Genomic DNA, 22,534 nt, shown 5'->3' with positions numbered 1-22,534 from the left:
AATACTTTTGAAAATATAGACTTTTCAAAGTGAATGAATTATTTATGCTAAGCCTGTAGTTGCTTTTCGATGAAATATGTCATTTCTTATCTAATATTTTCCACAGTGCTTTATGGAAAGATATTCCCCATCGCTGAAATTAATTTTCCTACTTGATTCTTCATATTCTTCTGGGGTTAATTCGAAAACGGTAAAAGTGGGACATAGATGAATTTCTGGTAAAGTCGGTATTACTAATGTATCAAAGACTGAAAAACTGTTGAATCAACATTTGTTAATATAATTGAGAACAACGGCTTATACTGAGGCTGTTATATCTTATCTGCGGAAATTATTTCTATTCATCATGAGCTTTTATTCAGAAGCATTAAAAATTAATCTTTTATTCCGATTCATTCAGTTTTTAAACCTGAAAGTCAGTCAGGACATGTAGCTGAAAGTCATTAATCTAAACTTAGGTTTTCATAGCCGAAAATACCATATTTTGAACTAATGAATTCTCAACAATGGTGATATCAATGAGTTAATAGCTATTGTTTCCAAATCTGTTGATACTCTGTGTGAACATTATATCCCATACTTGTCATCGTATATTATGTAGCATCGTAAATTATGTAAAGTAGCAAATTCTTCAAAAATGGCATGTGTTTATAAATCAACATAATGTTATGTAAAACTTTAATTCAAATACTGGAACATTAAAAAAAAAAACAGAAATCCAAATAGGAAGTTCTGACACTCCTATGAGTAGATCATTTGTGGCTTACCCAACAGCCTTTTCTAAATGAAAAGAACACACCTGCAAGAAGAAATATTAAAATTTCTTTATCTGTAATACATATTTTAATGGCCACAATTTTTTATAATTTTAAGGATGAAATACGTTTATTCTTTTAATCCATTTTTATTTCAATTGATTAGAAATACTCCATTAAAAACTGCAAAAATTTTTAACTTTTATTTTATTTAAAAATTTTAAACCACGGGTATTTTTTAACATTTTACTCGTATAACATTAGGTATTTTTAAATTTAAGATTAGAGCAAACTGTTTGGTATTCAGCTAAAAATACTTTTTAAAAATATTTTAGGGATCGTCGCATGAGTCATCTGCCGCACGACGATCGTCATGTAATATTGAAAGAAAAAAACTAACAAATTATTCATTAGATTGCATTTGGGATGTACGAGTAAGTTCTTCAGGTGTAAAGTAAGCGATAAGCTTTTGTAGTGTTTCGATTCTTTTAAATGTATGCCAAGTTAATGGTGGCCATAGCTGAATTATTCATTAAAAAATATAAAACATACAACAAACATAATATATAAAAAACAAACATAATTCATTAAAAATATAAAACATACAACGAAAAAAAATCTGAAAATTTCCAGATTTTATATTACGTCCAAACTCGAGTTTTTTTCATTTACGAACACATACACGTTTAGAGAGCATTTGGGTTAACGCGTCTTTGGACTAAAAATATTTAAAAATCTTTAGAATATATGATAGAAAGTCTCGCTCGCTGGAGATAAAAGTGTTTTCTTCTTTACAATGTTGCCACTGTTCACTTTGAAATCGTTGAGGTTTTTAATAAAAAATTCGTTCAAGTTTTACAAAATATGAAACAAATTCCAAATTCGGGCTTCCAGGTCAGGTGGAGGGCTACGCTATTCCGAATTTGATGGCTCTCGCTACCGCTGTTTTTTCACATTGTGAGAAACATACATGCTTTTACGCAGATTCTTTATTATTTAAGTTTTTAAATATAATACAGGGCAATAATATTTAGTGACAACGCAAATTCCCATTTTGAGACTAATAGCCCTTTTTGGTTAACGTCATTTGGGCTAATGATTGTAAAAAACAAAACAATCAGTTTCTTAAACATGGACGTGTTTATTTAGTGCCATATGATTACTGAAATTAGCGAAATTAATAACCATGACTCTCCATAAGTTGTTTTAAACACTACTTAAGCATTATTTAGATACTTAACTCCTTTAAAAAAAAAAACTGATTTTTAAAAACTTTCTTAATGCATTTGAATTCAGCTTTCTTGTAAGCATGGCATGTACATTTAAATATTTATACTCATTGTACGCTTGGTGCATCATAATTTTATAAGTTATGCGCCGTAAAACCCTGCCACTACCAGTTTTCTTTGATGCAAGTTCATTTTGCTTTCAGCCGCTGCCTTCTCTCTAGAAGAATCCAACGCAATCAAATGCTGTTGGAGGAACAAATATAGGCTGAAGCAAGCCTGGCACCTGTGCATCCATCTAGGCATATTAGATATCATCTTGACTTACTACGTGTTTAGCTTCCGCCCCGGATGGAATTCCTTGTGAGAACACACGGATCTCGATTCAAGGGTCTTCCTCTACCCTTTCCCTACCAACAATCTCTAGAGCGGATTTCGGCTCCCTGGGCGGCTTTTGGGTACTCCCTTGCCGCTCACATACTATATGCTTACGTACATCCATGCCCTCTCAGGGAACGGAACCCTGGCCCTTTGGTATGACAGTCAGCGATATTAACCACTGCCCATCTGGGCGTCAAAATTTAACACTTTGATTAATTCGCAAACCGATGGAGTTAGACATTGAAGTAAGTGGTACAGGTAGAAGTTAGGCCAGCAAGTCTATAGTATTACAGGTGAGCAAGGTGTTGCTGCTCTACCTGAGCAAGGTGCTGCTGCTCTGGTGATAGAGGACGCTACCTGGGTCCTCTATCACCAACCTCTCAAGAGAACTTTCGGCTCACCGTGTATTTTGAGTGCCAGCTTGCCGCACAGACAATATGCGTTTACAGACATCCATGCCTTCTCCAAGATTCGCATCCGAATCATTCGACACGTCAGCCTCACTAACCACTATATCGGCTGGACGGCTGTTGGAGGAAAAATTTCAGTCCATCACCAAAAAAATGCTCTATAGATCTGAGATTTGAATGCAGATTTTCATCTAAGTTGCATACGTACGCCGCCTTGCAATGATTTTTATGAATGTTCACAAATACTTTCAGTTCCCGTGCACAAAATCGACTGCAGGAGATGGACATAAAAATCATGTACATTAATGCAAATAATATGTTTCGAAAAACTCCCATGGTTATGCAAAGCAGTTACATTTCTACATAGTGCAACCGTAAGAAAAATTATGAGGAACAGTAGTCGACAAATGCTTAGCTTTAGTCAGCGTTGCAAATTAATTGAAAAGAAAGAAAAAATGCTTTCATACGTTCATCCCCAAGAGTGTTCTTGATCTGAATTGGAGTAAAGCTGGAAAAGTCACGCTATTATAAATTAAAATTTATGACTCAAAACGGATTTTCTCCGTGACAAATTCAAGGTTGTTTTCGAGTCTATCGACGACATTCTTGAATTTAATAGATGAGATAATAACAGCATCCATTTCAATACTTTTATAGGTACGCGGATTTAAAAACTATGGCATTTCCTTTAATGTGAAGCAGTTATAGTTTTTCAGATATGCCCCATTTGAGGATCAAAATGGCAATGACATTTCATAAATATGAAAAACTTTAGTTTGATAAAACGGGCAATATATTACTTTTCATAAGAAAAATTGCATTCTTCGCGCAGTGTAAAATCGTTATAAAATTGACAACAGAGTTATGAAAGATTATGAATAGGACTGATAAATGGGAATTCAGAATTAAATATCTGTTTATTTAAATTTGTTCTTAACAACATTCCATTTCAACAATAAAGATTTAACATTTAAGAATTATTAATAATTCCAATTATTTAATAACAAATACTTGTGAGTAATATTCGTAAAACAGGAAGTAAAACACTTCCTTTTTTACGAATACATTTTAATCGACGACGAAATTTTCAGCTAACGATGATGATAACTTGGTAAGAAATGTTAAAATCATTTTTGTCCTCTGCAAGAATTTTATTTTCTGAACAAACAGCGTAAACTCATTTTGGTGAGAGGCCCTCATGGACTCCCATGCCATGGATACCAACACGCGAAAGAACAGCGCATTATAAAAAAAATTAAAGCACGTGCGCAGAAAGCACCCATTCGGCCACACCTCTACACATTCTATTTGCTCCACCCCGGTCGGACGACAGAGCGACACTTCATCCCTCACCATACGTCCCGCATCACTCCCTCACACGAGTTCGTTATTTATGTGTCCCGCGACAGTATTGTAGATAGGATGTTCTTCCACCAACTGTATTAAAGGTTTTAGGGTTCTTTGCTCTCGCAGTGATTCGTTTAAAAGATGTTCATGGCATGATAATATTTTAATTTTACACTCCTCCGCCATAAAGGAAGAATTGAAAGCGTCTGATCCATTTCTGTCAATGGGCAAAAATTCATTACACAGACGAAACTTTTCAGTCCAGGTAGTTGATTTTTCCACTACTCAAACGCAATTTCGATGCATCGAGGTAGAATCTGTAGTAATCGTAGAAATGCAGTTTGGTAATTAAATTGTATGAATAGAGTTAGAAAACCTGTCTACAGATAGATTATTGTGGATATAAAAAGTAGAAAGCGAGATTCTGAACATGAGTTTGAACTTAGTAAAGTTTCTCTCCGAAATTAAGTTTTAAAACTCCTTGTAAATTTATTTGCCTCAATTACTTGGATTTAAAAAAAATAATTGGGAAGTATAATTAAAATATGAGTTACCAGTAATTCATGGTTGTCAAAAATTTACTCTCTCCTAATGCAGTGTATTCTTTCTGGTTAACATTATTTGTTCATCGTTTCTAAGAAAGAAAGATCTCACTACCGGATAGGGTATTTTATAGAGGGGGAAAATAGCCATTTATTTTAGGGAAGGTTATCATCAAAAAAAAAAAAAAAAAAGGCAAAGGGTATTATCCTCTCAATTATCACCTGTATCTCAGAAGCTTCTTAGTCAGTCTACATCCTTCCCCAAAACGTCACAATCTACAATCGCAGAAGTGCTAAAGAGGTCTGCTCTCTGTCATTCAAGTAAAGAGATAGACCGCACAAGTCGACCCCCTTGTCCCACAATCACTGACCCTCGACCTACGCTCTCGCAACCCATAAACTCAAAGGGGAGCAAAGCACCACCCCCGCTTGTCGGAAAAAACACGCTGTTGCCGCTCCTGGAACTGAACCACAGCCGAAGCATGGCTTTTAGAGATCTAAGCGGCACCCCTTTCTCTATATTCCATATTTTAAAGCAGAAATCTCAACTCGCTTTAAAGAATCACCGCCAGAATCACCTAGATAACACTGAGCATCCTCATCAAAACCCAGACAAGATCGAATCCTTGACGAAAGATGCTACTAATGAAACTCCGTCAAGCAACAGTAATTCAACACCTCAACTCAAGCAAATGGACACACGGGCACTGATGTCCTTCGGTGACACAAACATGATCCATGAATATGAAGATGACCAGTCATCGGAAGACACCGAATCTCTCAGCCAGTATCGAGTAAGCGACCTTTCTTCTGCAAACTTCATGCAATATAAACCACAAACGAGTTTAAATCTTCGAAATTCGGACGAAAGACTGAGAGAAGACGTAAAGCTACATCGTTACAAATTTGATTTCAAGCCGAATCTGAAATTCTCAGAATCGGATACAGAACCGCAAGATGTTGGTAAGCCGTACTTTCTGTTCTTAATAAACCTAACTGTTCTTTGAAACTATGTACTCATTCTTCATGCCTTAAAATTTCTTCAAATGCAAAACACAGTATTAAATCTGTAATACCACTACAGAGTAGAAACAAGGCATGTTTGAAACTTAATTTTATAAATGCTTCCCGTTTGGTATAAATTTAGATTTTCTCGCTTTAATAAAAATGTTTTTTTTAAAAACAGTGCAACTGTATAGCTGTATCATTTTTAATACCAGTGCTAAAAATATAGTTTTTCAGAATTTTTCAAAATGTTTGGAAAAATTATTTAATCTTGTTTATAAATTTTATATTTATCTTATTAGAATATTTAAAGATTTTTTAATTTTATTGAATGTGCTATGATAATCTTTCCTAATTTAGAAGAAATTACAAATAAAAATAAAACCTACAAAAGAAATTTCTTTTAAAATTCTGTTTTTACTGCAAAAATTTTTCTAAGGTTAATCTTTGGTTTTAGTTCCGTACTGCACATCTGTTATTATTCTTACTCTCTAGAGTAAAAGTCACATATTTACTTGATACATTTATCAATGATACATTTATCAATGATACATTTATCAATGATACATTTATCAATGATAGGTTGCCACTTTGCCTGAAATGTAATAATAAAAGGGAATTTTAAGTTACTATTACACTATGTTTTTATCTATGAAGTTCATGCACACTATAATTTTATTTAAGCAATATGGTGTAGAACTATAATTTAGAATCAATAAGTTCGGAAACTAGCTGTGTTTAGTTGTTTTAAAACAGTTTTTTTTTTTTTTTTTTTTTTTTTTTTCATTATCTTTTTTTTAGAGATGAATACACTTTTATGTATCAAGAGATCTCAGTATTGAGTGCAAAAATAAGGAATTGTACAAAATTTGCTTGTACTGAATTTAATATCAGTTGTTGAGTTAAAATTTGCTTGCACTGTTCTTTAGAAATGATTCTACTATATGAATAGAAATAACAATAATTTAACCAAGTTATGAATTTGACAGTAAATTCCAATTTTTAGCATTATTTGGTAATAGATTATAACTGGTGTTGATATTATCCCAAGAAAAGGTTTTTTGAAACTAGAAATTTACAGTTATCTGTGATTTGATTTGCCTTTACTTTTCATTTCATATTTTTATTAAGTTGTACTTTTTTGAAATGGTCATGGAGCTTATTATAATTAATTTATTATACTCTTTACCAATATCAATACACAGTTATTAATTTTCATACGAACTTTCTAGCTTAATTTATGAGGTATTAGTTTCATTGTTTAAAATCTGTAATGATAATTATAATGTTGGTATGCATTTTTTTTTTCAGTCGTTTCTCAGATCATCATATCAATTTTCAGTTTTCTTAATAGGATAGCTTAATAAAACTTTTTTTGTCTTCTTTCTAGAGTTTTATGCATTTACTTTATTTATTAAATGCCTCGTTCTTGACGCTTACGCCACATAAAATTCGATTTAACAGCAAAATCACAAAATATTTAAAAATGGCATATCTTTAGAATTCCTTACTGTGTTACCACTGCTTGCTTTGAAATCTCTGAATTTGTTAATTAAAAATTCTTTAAAGTTTTACGAAATATGAAAGAGATAAGAAAACAAATTCGAAATTCAAAACTCGGGCTTCCAGTCGACCATGTTCGAGGAGAGGACTACGTTATTCAAAATTGATGGCTCTAGGTACCGTTTTTTGTCACTATGCGAGAAACATTCATACATACATGCAGATTTTTCATTACTTAACTTTTTTAATATACGGCAATAATATTTGGTGACAACAATTTGAAAAGTGATACGCCATTTGCAATGATTCAAAGCAAAATGCCGTTTCGAGACTAATATCCATTCGGGCTAATGCCCCTTTTGGGCTAAAAATAGAACTGCTTTTTAACCTACTTAAACAGTCTGATCCTCAAGTTTAAGGTGAGTAGAAAATTTGACAAAAATGCGATGCGCATAGTTTTATGGCCCATATATTAAAACAGGCTAGTTCTCAATATAATTGTAAGCAATGGAAAATTAAAGAATGGAAAATTTGAATTTTGCAATTAAATAACCAAAATCCAATTTAATTCATATCGCAAAAGATTAATTACGAATTTAAAGGACATAAATTATCTTAATTTATCTATTTTAAAAATAATCAAATACCTTGTAAAATTAAAATAATCACTTTTGCTCGTAGCATTCAGAAGCATTCCTCTTTCAACCGATTTGGCATGGACAAAAAGACTGAAATAAAACATATTTCAATTTAATATAAATCAAATAATAATATCTTTTCCAATATGATTCACTAGTTCCCAGTTCAATGTCTAGTCGAAGCAAAAATTTTACCAAAATTAAAAAGATTTAGTTTTCAAAAATCTTTCCATTATCCTAAATGCAAAAATGCCTGTTTGATAGTCTGATAATAAACAGCAAATTTAAAACTATTTTTGTAAATTAAAACATAATTTAGAATTGCATTTTATATTTTCTTTACTCATTTGAAAGATAATTCCAAGTGAATATTTTGTGATATATACCTCAGGTGATTGTATCATAATGAAATGCATTTTAATTTATATTGTCATGTTTCTTTCACTAAATGTATACCTTGTCTCTTACTGCATATTGTATTTAATCCTCTAAATGTCTATGAATATTTTAATCTAAATTTATTACAATTTATATCTGCATAACAGAAAGGGAAAATGGTGAGACTAATACATTACCATTTAAATAATACATTACTCTTTAAAAGCATTTCTTGCACACATAATCTCAAGATTTTATCCATTGCATAAAAATTTTGAAATTGAATTTCATCGAGTTAAGTTCGATTCATGCAGCTTCAGTGGTTGACACAAAAGGCGTCATATTCTCGTAAAACAGAAGGAGAGAATAGAACTGTCCCATTTCTTTTCTTTTTCCCGCAGTATACATGAAACATTCCCAATTATGTAAGGAACATTCTCCTTCCTTTCCGCATTCCTTCGTTGTGAAACTGGAAATACGCCGGACGCGTTATTTGGGAGATCCGGAGTTCGAATCATGGCGAGCGCACTGTACATTTTTTCTGTTCCTGCGTCGAACCTAATGACTGTACAAGCTCAAAATAAAAAAGAAAGGAGGGATGGAATTACTTTAACTAAAAAACGAATTGCGTTAACCCCCTATAAATGTAAACAATGTAATTACAGTTAGATTACACTGTAATGCAAAGTTTTGCTAAACTGCACGTAGCATATCAATAAAATCTGTAAACAGCCTATTCCCATGCAAATGTAAGTAGATACTCGAAACACTAGCATCAATAAATTTCACTAATAAATGAGTATCTGCTATAGTTTTTTACATGCATTAATATTTACAAAACTGCGTTTTATAATGTGTTATAAAATAACGACAAGTGTTTGGTGATTTAAATTTGCAGCTTGCTCTTATTATAGAATTACTAATTAAATAACTATGTTACAATTAACTAACTGAATTAATTAAATTATCATTACTTGTGTGTTAGCCTAGTAACCAGAAGCAGTTTAAAAAAAATATTTGTAGTTTTATAACGCCTTGGAGCACGAAATATAATTAAATAGTAATATAAATAGTCATATATATATATATATCTTCAAACTTCTCTTTCAAATTTTGAGGACCTCGTGTAACTTAAGACCAAGCATGCTGAATAACGTTGAACATGTTTGAGATATTAATTAAGGATTTAGTTATCTTTCACACTTGGGATATGTACAAAGTTAAAAATATATCTTTTATGGCTGGATTCCCTTTATTTGTGAAAAAGTTTATTCTTCAGTTGTGCTTAAATGTATATAAAATTAACAAAGAATTTTTGAATAGGTTCCTGCCCACAATTAAAAATAAATTTTATCTGATGAAATAATATTGCATCTATTTCGATAGGTTTATCAAACTGGTTTTTTTTTTTTTTTTTTTTTTTTTTTATATATATATATATATATTCCACTAATATATTGTCAGAATCTAAGAGCGTTAAAACCCTATTTTGGTGATTTATCACTCGTGAAGCATTAACATATTGTTTTGGTTTATATGATTATATGGCAGAGCACGTTAGGGGTATCTAACTTAGGTGTAAAGAGCCTTTTCGAGGACTTTCTAAGGGAGACTGCCTCGTATTCATTAACACATGGGGAAAACCGCGAAAACGCCCGTACAAATAGCCCATTCGCCTAGAATCGATCCCAGATCGAGCTACCAGTGGTCGCGTCTTTACCGCTTGGCCATAGGTCGGCCACCTAAGTATTGTATTTTCTGGACTTTCCATCAGATGATAAAAAAATATTTGTGAGTTTTTTTCACTTTTGTTAAAGTTTAAATGCTTATAAAAAATCTGTTAAACCACAATAAAATATGCAGAAAATCTAATGTATAGGCATTTCAAAAGTCCTAGTAATGTCGATTAAACTCAAAGAAAATTATGTTAAATTAATGCAGTATGAATGAATATGTAAAGGAATTTTGATGTTAGATAAATATCGTTTGACCAAGTAAAGTTTTAAACTCAACTCGACTAAATATATGTTTTTCATAAAATAAAAATTGAAAGCAAAAACGTTAAATTCTAATACCAAGTATAAATAAGTTGTATTCTGATTTTAAAGAAAAGAAAATTCTAATAAATTAATTAAGCGTAGTAGTAAATGCAAAATTAACTATATCTGTATATTTTTAAATCCAATAGTTCAAAAAATTTTTAATTATCATAATTCCATAACTCTTTTACTATTTTTAATCTTAGTTTCATTTACTAAGGAAAATAATACATGTAAAAATTTGAAAATTTTAAATGAAAATATAACAATCGCATTTTTAATAACTAAAAAATAACAATGATGTAATGTAAATAATAATGCAGTTAATGTAAAAAACACTGCACTAGCTTCAAAGCTTTTTTTTTTTTTTTTTTTTTTTTTAAGTTTTTCGGTTTAATTGCTCTTGCCTTTAAATAAGAACGATCAACAAATGAAATGCCTTCGAAAATTTATTTAATTGCAGAATTTATGTTATAGAGAGAAAAGAACCATGTTCCAAAAATTTTTTTCTCTAATCAAGAGAAAATTTAGTATAATACTTTTTAAGTTCGCTGAAGATTCTTTCACCGTTAAGTGTAGTAAATGGAGTAAACTCAAAAATAAAGACCCAAAAACACAGATTAAAAAAAAAATTATAATAAACTGTACAACTGAATTAACTTTAAGAAATCTAATTCTGTTTCAGCGATCAGAATTATTGAAACAGAGTGGGTTTTTAAAGTTACAAATTTCGAATCAAATATTATATGGAGAACATACATCATTTTTGGACATTCAAGTCAAAAGCAGCTTTAAAATAGCTAAAACTAATAACTTAAATATTTCACTAATTAGAAACAACTTCAATAATAAAACAAGAAATCAGAAGGAATCTTATTTCATTTTTCATACCTCTATTTTAGTGGCGAGAGTAAGATATTTTCACTTTTATTATGAAATTGTCGTTTCTGTTTAAAAAATTTCAACTTTAAAGATGAATTTTCACATTTCTCAATATTTTATTTCCTTTACTGTAAGAAGAAGATAATCGTACTCTTATCTTTTCTCTCCTCCCCATACAGAAAAAAAAAAAAAAAAAAAAAAAAATACAAGACCTATCTTTATTTAAGGCAAAAGATATTTTCGCGGGCGACATTCTAAGGGAAACTGGCTTGTTTTTACTTTACACATGGAAAAAAACCACGAAAATACTCATGTGGTAACGCATTCGAACTTGACGTTATGTGTTGTTTTATGTGAAGCTGTTTCCCAATGTGGATTTTATGGCCCACAAGTGAAGTAAGAATATTATTTGAGAGTAAGGAGATATTGGAGATGCCTAAGATTAATGACAGTCTAAAGAGAAGTAAGAATATGATTGGAAAATTGGATTGCATAAACCTTTTTGAAACAAACATTTAAGCATTTTCACTTGATTATATAAATATTATAGTCAAGTAGTTACTTTCACAAACATCACACCAAATCATGTCAGACGAGTTTTCACAGAAATGATTTAGGTTGCATGCAGTTTAATTTTTTCTATTTCAAGAGATCGGAACTTACAAACTATCAGCAGAAAAATCTAAAAACATTATTCTAAATCCACACTAGCTATGATATATCGAGGAATTAGCATTTTATTTATGATATATACTATTGTTCCTGCTGTGACAGATTTCAGGCATGTTTTCCAGATATATTATTATACATGTTTGAAAATTACGCAACCATTACCATTTTATTTCCATACTGCAGGAAGAGCTGGGCTTTAGTTAATAATTTGATGCAAGTACAATAACAATTTATAAGTGATTTTCAGCCAATTCCTACAGATTACACCCAGATGACATCTAATATATCATTGTTGCAATGGAAAAGGGAACGCAATAAAAAAATATTAAAAAAAAAAAAAAAAAAAAAAAAAAAAGGAGCCGTGTGCCAAAAGGTTGGCAAAATATGGTATGCAGTTACAGTTTTTGATTACAAATCTTTATTTACATTTTTTTTTTTTTTTTGTTTTTTTTTTTTGTTTCTTGGAGTTTGCAGTGTTGAATTTCACGAAAATAATAGAAATAAAATTTTTAATTAATCAGCGTTAAGAAAATATTATTTTAACCATTTCTTAGGATTTGTCATTAGACCTTATATGTAATTTGATGCACTTGTGTAAGTATAAAGCAATAATAAAGAGCTGAAATCTCTGTAAAATACGTACCAATTATTTTTGTGTCTGACTTTAAATGAAAACTAATTTTAAACTATTAATAATTAATTAAGTTTTGATTAGGTTTGATTGTCTGATTGAGGAAAAGGATGCAAGTATTACCTGCTTAACGTAGGAATGGCATAATGGGCTTTAATCTTTATTCAACGGTTTTATCTATTTGGCCACCGATGAGAAATTAAATTTACGATTGCAATTATTTCTTAGGAGTACTATTTGTTAGTTATTGACACCTTTTTACATTAATTTTAGTTCGTAATTTAATACAAACGCTGAAAAAAAATATTTCACTTTTTACCACAATTATTTTTTCAAAACGATGCTTATTTACTACCATCATTTAGCGATACTGGGGATATTTGAGGAGGAGATACTATCAGTATTGGCAAAAATTTTTGGTTTTTGCATTTTTCTAATACCATTTATCTAAGAAGCAGACGAAAAAAAGTTGCATTAATTTTTCCACAACAAAATTCAAGATTTTAAGCTTTCTTTATTTAGTTGACAAAAACCTTCAAAAACGCTCAAATGCGGACTGTCATGTCTTATGTTATTTCTTTATGTTCCAATCTTGATGGAATATTAAACTACCGTAAGTATCCGATCGTTTAATCCGTCAAGCAATAATTGCATCTATTCTATAAGTAAAAACTAACTCTACAGTACTGAGAGAAATTCCACTCAGTACTGTACAGTTAGTTTTTATTAAGGACAAAAGCTAGGATTATGCATCTCATTCAACCACAGGCTTTAGAATGGAAATTAAATAAAAGTAAATGAGAAGTAAGTCTACATGAAAGAAGAAAGAAATTACATTTTCAGATATCATTTTTTAATGTCTTGATACCATTATATACCATTTACGCGTTAGATCTTCTGAAACGAGCTCCAGGCAACCTGTGGTACTCTAGGCACACAGTTCTTGGACTTTGAAAAACATGTTATAGCAAAGATGAAATAACTGAATACGAACGAAATTTCTTATTGTAGAAAATGCAGTAACTTGGGCAATATAAAAGCACTGATTTCGGCAGCATCATGTTTCCTGGTTTAAATTTAATGCTGTTCATTATCTTAAAGGAAAATCAACGTCAACAACTAATTAAACAATGAAATTTAATATTAGAAAACAGTGTATGCAGTACTATGAAACCGTAGAACTCTTGAGAATAAATTCAAGTCCTTAAGTCTTCTCTTTTAATTCACCTGGAAAAAATACCACAATAAAAATATTTTCTAAAATTCCTTTACATGAAATAACGGAAATCATGCAATAAAATTTTAAATTAAAGAAATCTGATTGCAGGGAAGTAATGAAGTAAGCTAATTCATTCATAGGTAAATAATAGGTGCTTATTACACTGACATTATGCCCTGTAAAATGTAAACTCACAGACTCCATCCTAACTGAAAATATAGCTATTAAACATTATTAGAGGAAATTAGACAATGAGTCATATAGTACTAAGAATGAAAGTAATATCAAGAATATACTGCTTTCAAACTATCATAAACAGTGCTGTCAAAATTTTATTACTTTAAACTGAGATTCTTGCGGTTTTCCCTGAGTGCGAGTTGAACAGGAAATTGTTTTTTATAGAAAATCCTTCACGAAGGCATCATGCCGTTACAGATACAGCCTTTGTATGCTTTACTATTATTTACTAGCAAACTGACATTTCTCTGCCAATGGCAAAGAAGATAAGATCACTGAATTCTGATACTTCAACGGAGATTGTTTCTCGCTGACCGAATGAGATGGCTGCAAGAGGTGTGATTTTTTCAATGTGTAACGGGACTACGAGAATGTTTCCATTAAGAAGTCATTTACGACAGTTGGTTGGTTATTTGATAATGGCAAAGCATAAAAAGGCTATATGACTTAAGGATAGGAAGCCTTCGTGGAGGATTGTCTTAGGGAAACTGGCTTGTATTCCCATCATACTTCGGAAAAGCCACAAAAACCAACCATGTAGCCAAGTAATTTGCCTGGATCCGCACCCAGATGAAACTACCAGCATTCATTGTTTTAACCTCTTCCAGTAGGGAACCTTCAAAGAGAATTTGTCGTAAACGGATTCTCTTTGAAGACAAGTAGTCCTTAAGTACTTAATGTAATAAGTAATATAAATAACTTGAGTTTCTTTTTCTTTTGCATATTGTTAAATCACTTAAATAATTTATTCCTCACATCTACCTTCAAATACATTGTAATTTCCTCCCAGTGATATCAGCTAAAGTAATCTTTTTCATTCTCTGTTTATCTTTTAATTTTTATATTGTAATAATTACGGATTTTTACATTAGTATCATTTTTATTTTTAAAATTTATTTTACTATAATTATATAATTAAATCATATGTAATAGATTTTTCTGTTTGTTTGTTTTCGGCAGCAGAAAGTCCTTTCTTCCGTAGGAAGTTTTTAAAATGTGTGAATCTAAAATGTATTGTAATTATATTCCCTCTTGCTGTTTAGAAATTTCAGCTTTTTGATTCATTTAATCAGAAGCTCACCAATGGCCAAAAGGTACGTTTGCTGAACACTAGTAGTTGGAATCGGGCTTGCTGCATGAATTCTTTTGTGGTTTTGTTTCCATGTGTAGCGTGAATACCAGTCAATTTTTCCCTTAAAAGGTCCTTCACAAACGCATCTTCATTTAAGAAGATAGCTCTCGAGAACTTACAAAAGGTGTTCTAGTTCGTTAGGATATGTACTAAATATCTAACAAAGATATGTGCTAAATTTCGTTTCAACAAAGCAGTTTTGAAAAACCTAAATCGTCACTTCACTGCATTGTTATCCACAATGATTGTCTGAATAAAATATGAGCTCGAGAGCTTATCAAGGAATAGTTTAATACGCGATTGCTAGTTTTAACCGTAGTGATAAACACCACGAGCTCATAAAAATCCAGATAGTTAATAATGGGTGTTAAATATTCGAAAGAAGGGAGGAGTTTTAGAAAATTTGCTGAAAAAATCAGAAATTACTTTTAAAATTTCACATAAATAATATTTAAAAGATTTTTCTTCTCTCTTTCCGATGAAGCAAGTAGTAAAATTCGGAGACTTTTGCTAGATTACTAGTTCATTAAATGAAAATATGTGCGAAAAATCGTTTCAATATTAAATTTTTAAAAAAATCTAAATCAGATTTTAAAAACAATTTCTTTACCACATTACACTGTCATCCACAAAGAATGTGTGTGTGAGCAAAAATACCTATAAGTTCGATAGCTTATTAGTATATAGCAGAGGTGGCCAAAGTGCAGCTCGCGAGCCGGATACGGCTCTCGCAGGCAATTTGTGCGGCTCGTGCATGTAAAATATATGTATGAAATATGGTAAACTAAGACTATTCAGTGTCCAAAAAGAAGTCATTAATTAGTTTAGACTCTTTTTACAAATTTATCAGGGATTTCTTTCTATTTAAAACCTCATCCACTACTTCTATAATGATGTAAATATGAACTTGTGGCTTTTAGAAAATCTAGATGCGGATCTAGAACATTCCTGAATTCAAACGTGTGGCTCTTACTGACATGAAGTTTGGCCAACCCTGGTATATAATTCAAATATCGCTAGCAAACTTTTGCCATAGCAACAGACACCATGAATTAGCAAAATAAAAGTTTTAAAAAAGTATTAATTGTTCTAAAAATATTTCCATTATTATATGTATTTTACTTATATGATATATTTAACCTTTATTCAATACAGATTATTCATAATATGATACTAAAACTAAACATTCTTTTTTTTTTTTTTTTTTTCAAAAATCAATCTTATTTGCTTACATATTACTTATACGAGTATATAGTGCGTTTCTCATTATAAAAGTAGAGCTATTTAGTATATGTGGAGCGAAGACAGGAAAAGTTAGAAAATTGTATATTAGTATATTTATAAATTGTCCATGTTTTATAAATCAATAAATTCTGCTTATACAACTGATAATTATATCATGCTTTTGTTATTATTATGAGCTTATTTTTATTTAGGTGACTCAGTTTCGACGACTACCGTCGAAGATTCCAGCATTACCGCTACATCCAAACCGAGCGATGACGGCATGTCCTACGGCGGCCAGTCTCCGTCATCCAAACCGCGGAAGAAACGATCACGGGCCGCGTTTTCTCACGCACAAGTTTACGAACTTGAACGTCGCTTTAGTCATCAACGGTACCTCTCGGGGGCTGAACGAGCAGACTTAGCTCAGGCCCTAAAGCTCACTGAGACTCAAGTCAAGATTTGGTTCCAGAACAGACGTTACAAGACAAAAAGGCGACAGCTCCAGCAAGAGCTGGGAACTGGTATGTCACCAGCAAGAAGAGTGGCTGTCAAGGTTCTGGTTAAAGATGACCAAGTGCTCTACCAGCCAGACGAAATAGGAACCAGAGGACCCTTGTTATATCCATCATTCCCACTACCGGGTTTCGCACTCAGTTATCTGTATTCTCCTTGGTTGTTCGGGTGTGGTCAAGGACCTTTCCCACATCCTCCTCCCCCTCACTTGGGGTGAAATAGTACGATATTTCTCCAAGCATATTTTTATGATCTCTACACATCATGATTGTTTTAAAGACCGAATTAATAATCAGTCACCAAGCTCTGTCTCAAAATGTTAAAAACAGTTAGCGTAATTAAGGAAATTATGTTACCTGAAACTTATTTTATAGAACTGTTCATAGCTCAAAGCATTCGTGAGAAGTTGCGTACAATCTCTTTTTTTCATTAACTTCTTAATTTTTATAAAATTTAAATATAAAGTATGAAAAAAGTGTATATTTAATAGAATATTATTGATATTTTTCGTCAAATTTACTAATTTATATTTTATTTCTAAAACTTGATCTTAGACTGTCAGCATATATTATAAAGGATTTCCTTGAGTATTTTAACGATGATAGATAAGCTTTTAGGATTACGGAAGGGCAGCTTTCAAATAGTTGCTTATAGCGTGCACTAGTGGAATGTAGCTGATAATTATTCATTAATACCTTTATCCATTTCCTAATAAGTTGGCAAGCAGGCAGTAATTAGAAAAACAAACGAACTATGAAAACTCAATTCTTGCCTATTGTGCCGAATGAATCTCATAGTTTCATTTTCATGATCTTCTCTTGTTAGTATTTTTCCATTAGTCGCCGAAGAGAAAAATTTTCTTTCATTTCTGAAAGTGTCATTTAATAGTAATACAGATCAAAATTTTTTAAGACTTTGCTGCAATCATACATCTCAAATAATGTCGTTGTGCAATTCATTGCATAAGAAATGATAATTAATACATTCTAATAACAAGTGTTAAAATAGTGAGATAATCTAAATACAATAATATCCATCAATTCTGTTTTGTACACTTCTAAAACATTTTTTAATTCCTCAAATTTTTTTTTTAAAGATTGTTATTCTAATACTTAGTTTTAAATCCGGTGAAAAGTATAATCTACTTCTTCTTTCGACAACACTAGGTTAGGAAACAGCAGGCTTTAGATTTACTCATAAATATTTGAATAAATTTGAAATAACATCCGAGAATTACCCTAAAATACCATATTTTTAACAGCCAATGTACTTGTTTGATACTGTAATTATTAACAAGTCGTTTTCCAAGTTCATTAGCTTAGCAACAGAATTCTGAGCTCAAAGTGAACGCATTTTTAGTCTTTTCATTTTAACAATAGTTTAAAAAACAATTTAATACATTGAATAGAACATTCGATACCAAGAAATAGTTTATTTTTTTTCCTTTATGAATCTGAGTGCTCGGCATGAAATGAAAATTACAATTGCAGGAATTTTCTCTTCTTGAAAATGTCAAGTATTCGCAGGTCCACACATTTCTCACTTAGTTCCTCTAGCTGTTGAACTCCCTGCTTATGTTGCATCATTATAATTGTTGTATTTGGGAGTACCACATCTGATGAAATTATCTAAGTTGTGCGCAATCCATGAAAAATCTTGCTAATACTGCCATAATAAATAAGCACGTTACTATTATAAATGCATTTCAATAGCATCCGTAAGCAGCAAATCATGAATAAATGTTACTAAATTTTACAAAATTAAATCCGCGGTTCGTGTAAAGAGGCTTTTTAAAAGATTTTGTTTTACATATTAAACACATATTAAGTAATGATTATGCAAATGCCAGTGTACTAGTGTTGTATATAAATGTCACTCTAATCAGCTTTTTCATAGTTCTGTGAAACATTAATACGCATTTTGACCGAATGGTGTAGTATGATTTTTACTAAAATGTTTTGAAGTGTTAATATATCTAAGATTTCTAGAAATAACGAATATTGGAAAATAGTCTGTCTCACTGTATACTGTTTCTAGATTGCATTTTATAAAGAGAATTATCACACATTGCAATTGTACGCTTTTACATTTAGATTTATGTCTAACACCTGGTACTAGAAATTCGTGAAATTTCTAAATAGCTGATGAGCCCCTGATTTCTGTTAAAAGAAAATAGAAAAGAATTTGTGTAATCAAATCAGTTTACTTCCCTGTAATGCAAGAGTATAAACAACGAAATGCAGTATTTATAATGCCGTAAAATATAATTCAGAAATATTTAACATGAATCTTAGAATGTAGTTTCAGACATGACACAAATAATTCGGCATCCATAAAGTTCTCTAAATTTCATCATGCTTGAAAAATGATAGAAATATCTTTATAAAGGAAGAACTGCTTCTATAATTATTGAGTGTATAAAGTATTCTCTGTAGTTAAACTTGAGAAGCTTCTATATATATTAAATGGGTATAATTTACATGAAATGAGGAAATATAACTGCGGAACTAAACGGCATGCTTCCCTCATTGATTCAGTATAGCACAGAGGCTCTCAATCAGGAAAGAATTGGGGAGAATTTTAGAGTTTGAAGGGAGGTAATGTGATCAGCCTTTTATTTATGAGTACAGTTATTTTTATTATTTTATGAATTTATTAGTTTATGAATATAGGACATTATATTTTTTTCAATTTCATATTTACCAACCTTTTCTACACTTTTTTTTGTTTAATTTATCAAACACGTTGGAAAATACTTTAAATCTATATAAATATATGCATTTATTTTTATTTTTCGTGTTTTAGAAAGGAGAGGAAGTGAGCTTCTAGCAGTGGTAAAAGGGGTGCATGGGGAAGAACAAAATTAATTATATCAATAATTTTTAGAGCTATAGAATGACTTAACAGTTATTCTGAGAAATTTATCACATTTGTGACATAATTAATAGTTTCATATGTATCAATCAAATTACCAGTAGTAGGTAGTTTCAAACGATTTAATAGAAATGCAAGATTTTACGCTGTATTATTACTAGAAACTTCAATTTTGTATTAAGTTACTCAGCCTCTTGTACATATTATACGTGTTGTAGTGAAAGCAATTTCGGACATATATATATATAATTTAATGAGAGTTGCTTCTAAACTGAGTACGTAAGATAATACCTGTCCAAAGTGCAAATACCTATTCTGCAAAAAACTAAGTTTTGTTTCAACATTGTCATTGTTACTGTGATGAAATGCTTGTATGTATCTAATGTTATCTAATGTGAATTAAAATTATGTACATATTGTATTGTGTTTATGATTTATTACTCATGTAACATACATGTTCATATATTAACAATTCAGCTGTTTTATGTAACAGCTATATGCAGAAATTGCTATTTATATTTTAAAAATTACGAACTCATATTAGTCATTCTCATATTGTTGTAGATCTATTAGTGGAGCTGGGATTAAATGAATAGTGTTTTAAATTTTTTATGCCTAACAACATTAAAAAAAATGTAAAAATGATGCATAAAACTTTAGCTAAAAAAGCTGATAAATGTGAAATAAAAATAATAGGAGCAAGAATAATGGCAATTCTTAAAAATTGTGCTTTTGCGATATAGGTACGATTAGTTGAATATCAAAGAAAATGTTTCCCAGCACTTTCCAAGCACTCTTCATATATCTTATGCTATGCTAACAAAAACATTTACAGTTAACAACATGAGTTAAAAGTCTAAAATAAATACGAGTAATAGAAAAAACAATTTTCTTTTAATTAATTACATCAAGTATACTCTCGGCTAATTACCTTTAGGTTGCAATGCCTTCTGAAGAGGTAGATCAAAAATACTTTGATGAAAGTTTGAAGAAAAAAACTGAATTCCTTAAAAATCCCGTTTCCCTGTTTAATTTTGCAAAACAGAAAATATTTTAATTTCAGTACTTGTAATGCATATATGACTTTAATACTGATTAACGGGATTCAAAAAAATAATCAAAAATTATTAATATAATCCTGGAAGTATTTTTTTAATTTCTAGTAGCATAACAACATAAATATAAAAATTGTAAATTAATTATTGTAAAAATTTTATTACATATAGAGTAATAAATGATCCATTTTTATCTTTCATTTATTCTTTTAAAATCTTGAAATTAGAAGATAGGTAAAAAATTAAAACACGGGATTTATTTCATATAACCTTCATATGCTTAATGAGTTATTATACATTTTAGAGAAAAAAATTAATTAAACATATACTATAACAAAAGAAAGTATATTAACTAATATTATAGAAATGTTTAAATTGCAAATTCAATGAACTTTTAAATAAACTTATAATTACTTTTCAAAGCCTTTTGTTGATACCGAACGTAAGCCGTTTAGTGAAACGTAAATGTTACGTGTCCCGGTCTTCGATACAAACGTTGTGTCAATCCATCTTTCAGTAATCCCTTACAAAACGCATAACAATTGCAGGAGCTAAAGCCACACGAAGTGCAGTTGTTCTTTTCTTAGAGCATAAATCAAAGAAAGGTTAAATTTTATAAATATGAATAACTGTTGAAATATATTAACATAAATGACATTTTTGTTAATATATTTCAACTTCCTATTTTTTTAAGTGTTTAAAACATGTATGAGAAATTATACTAATTAAACCACAAAAGTAAAAAAACGCAATAAAATTGTGTATAGATTATGTGAATATTAATATTAATGTAGTGTTATTTTTTCACACATATTAAGCAATTTTTCCTAAACTGTTAATAATAAATGCTAGAAATATGAAATATAAACACAATATGCTAACAGAGCAACTTTATATCCTTTTACAATGAATAAAAATAACAATGGATTATTAAAAAAATAATTTTTTAATACAGTCAGTATTCAGAATTTTCAAATAAATTAGTTTGACGTTTTGTTAAACTGAGTTATTAATAAGTTTCAAACTGCTTCAGGTTCATTTTTTAATACTGTTAATCAATCACTTTCGTGCTAACCATTTATGAAAAAAGTTACTGAAATATTTTCCACAATGCAGTCAAATCCCTATCTCCTAGTTGCTCTTTTCTCTATTTTGACTGACTATCCACTGTGCTCTGATTTGTTGCTAGCCACGAATGTACATAAGTTGCTGGCTGAAAGTTTTCGAGTGAAGGGACGACAAGTCTAATGAACATTAAAAAACGGAAAAACTTTTAACATGAAGAGATGTGCGGCTTGCAAATTAAGTTTATTGTGGAAAATCCTCTCTTTTACACAGCAGTAGAAACAGGTATACAATTTACGATTACAAAAGTTTCCGTAACACAGAATTTATTTATATTCCTTTAGAGTCTTTAAAAACTCTCAATTCCCTTAAAGTTCTCGTTCATTTACGTGGAACCTTTCAAAAATATTTTCTGTTTCTTCTTCTCCGTATGTTACATCAACGAGTAAAAAACACTAAAATTTCGGGTTGAGTACTTTAATTTCTTTTATAATTTTTTCATATTCAGAGTGCCAATGTTTCAAACACGAAAAAACAATAATCTACTTTTTTATCGAATCAGCAAGACATCTGTATAGTTGTCTGTAACTCTTCTGTATAGTTTTGTGGATAGAATTCCCGCATTTGCTTAGGCTCACATCTTTGAACTTCCTATTTTATTCATCATTTTACAAAATAACAAAAGAATTTAGCACTCAAAAACAATTACATTCTAAAATAATAATAATAATAATAATAATAATCGTCTCTGTAGTTTATTTAAGAAATTTTCCTTTCCCTTTATCGATTGTTCGCACTTTATC

At 30.6% G+C, this 22,534-nt stretch overlaps 1 protein-coding gene across 1 annotated transcript; it reads left to right on the top strand.

Annotated features, from left to right (window-relative positions):
- The first annotated feature begins 4,141 nt into the window (after positions 1 to 4,141).
- Positions 4,142 to 19,999, top strand: LOC118195690 (uncharacterized). The gene is made up of 2 exons (XM_035367020.2): positions 4,142 to 5,624; positions 16,434 to 19,999. The coding sequence occupies exons 1-2, from the start codon at positions 5,144 to 5,146 to the stop codon at positions 16,952 to 16,954; spliced, it is 1,002 nt and encodes a 333-aa protein (XP_035222911.1). The 5' UTR covers positions 4,142 to 5,143; the 3' UTR covers positions 16,955 to 19,999.
- The last annotated feature ends 2,535 nt before the right edge of the window (positions 20,000 to 22,534 follow it).

Source organism: Stegodyphus dumicola, chromosome 5 (genome assembly GCF_044657685.1).
Source record: "Stegodyphus dumicola isolate Sdum_Otavi_A_Nest chromosome 5, ASM4465768v1".
NCBI classification, from domain to species: domain Eukaryota; kingdom Metazoa; phylum Arthropoda; class Arachnida; order Araneae; family Eresidae; genus Stegodyphus; species Stegodyphus dumicola.
This window is presented reverse-complemented; position numbering and strand designations above follow the sequence as displayed.

Excerpts from the sequence above, each read along its gene's own strand:
- LOC118195690 (XM_035367020.2), top strand. The coding sequence starts at position 5,144 with ATGGCTTTTAGAGATCTAAGCGGCACCCCTTTCTCTATATTCCATATT. Across the intron at positions 5,625-16,433 it reads TACAGAACCGCAAGATGTTG|GTGACTCAGTTTCGACGACT; the intron begins GTAAGCCGTACT and ends ATTTTTATTTAG.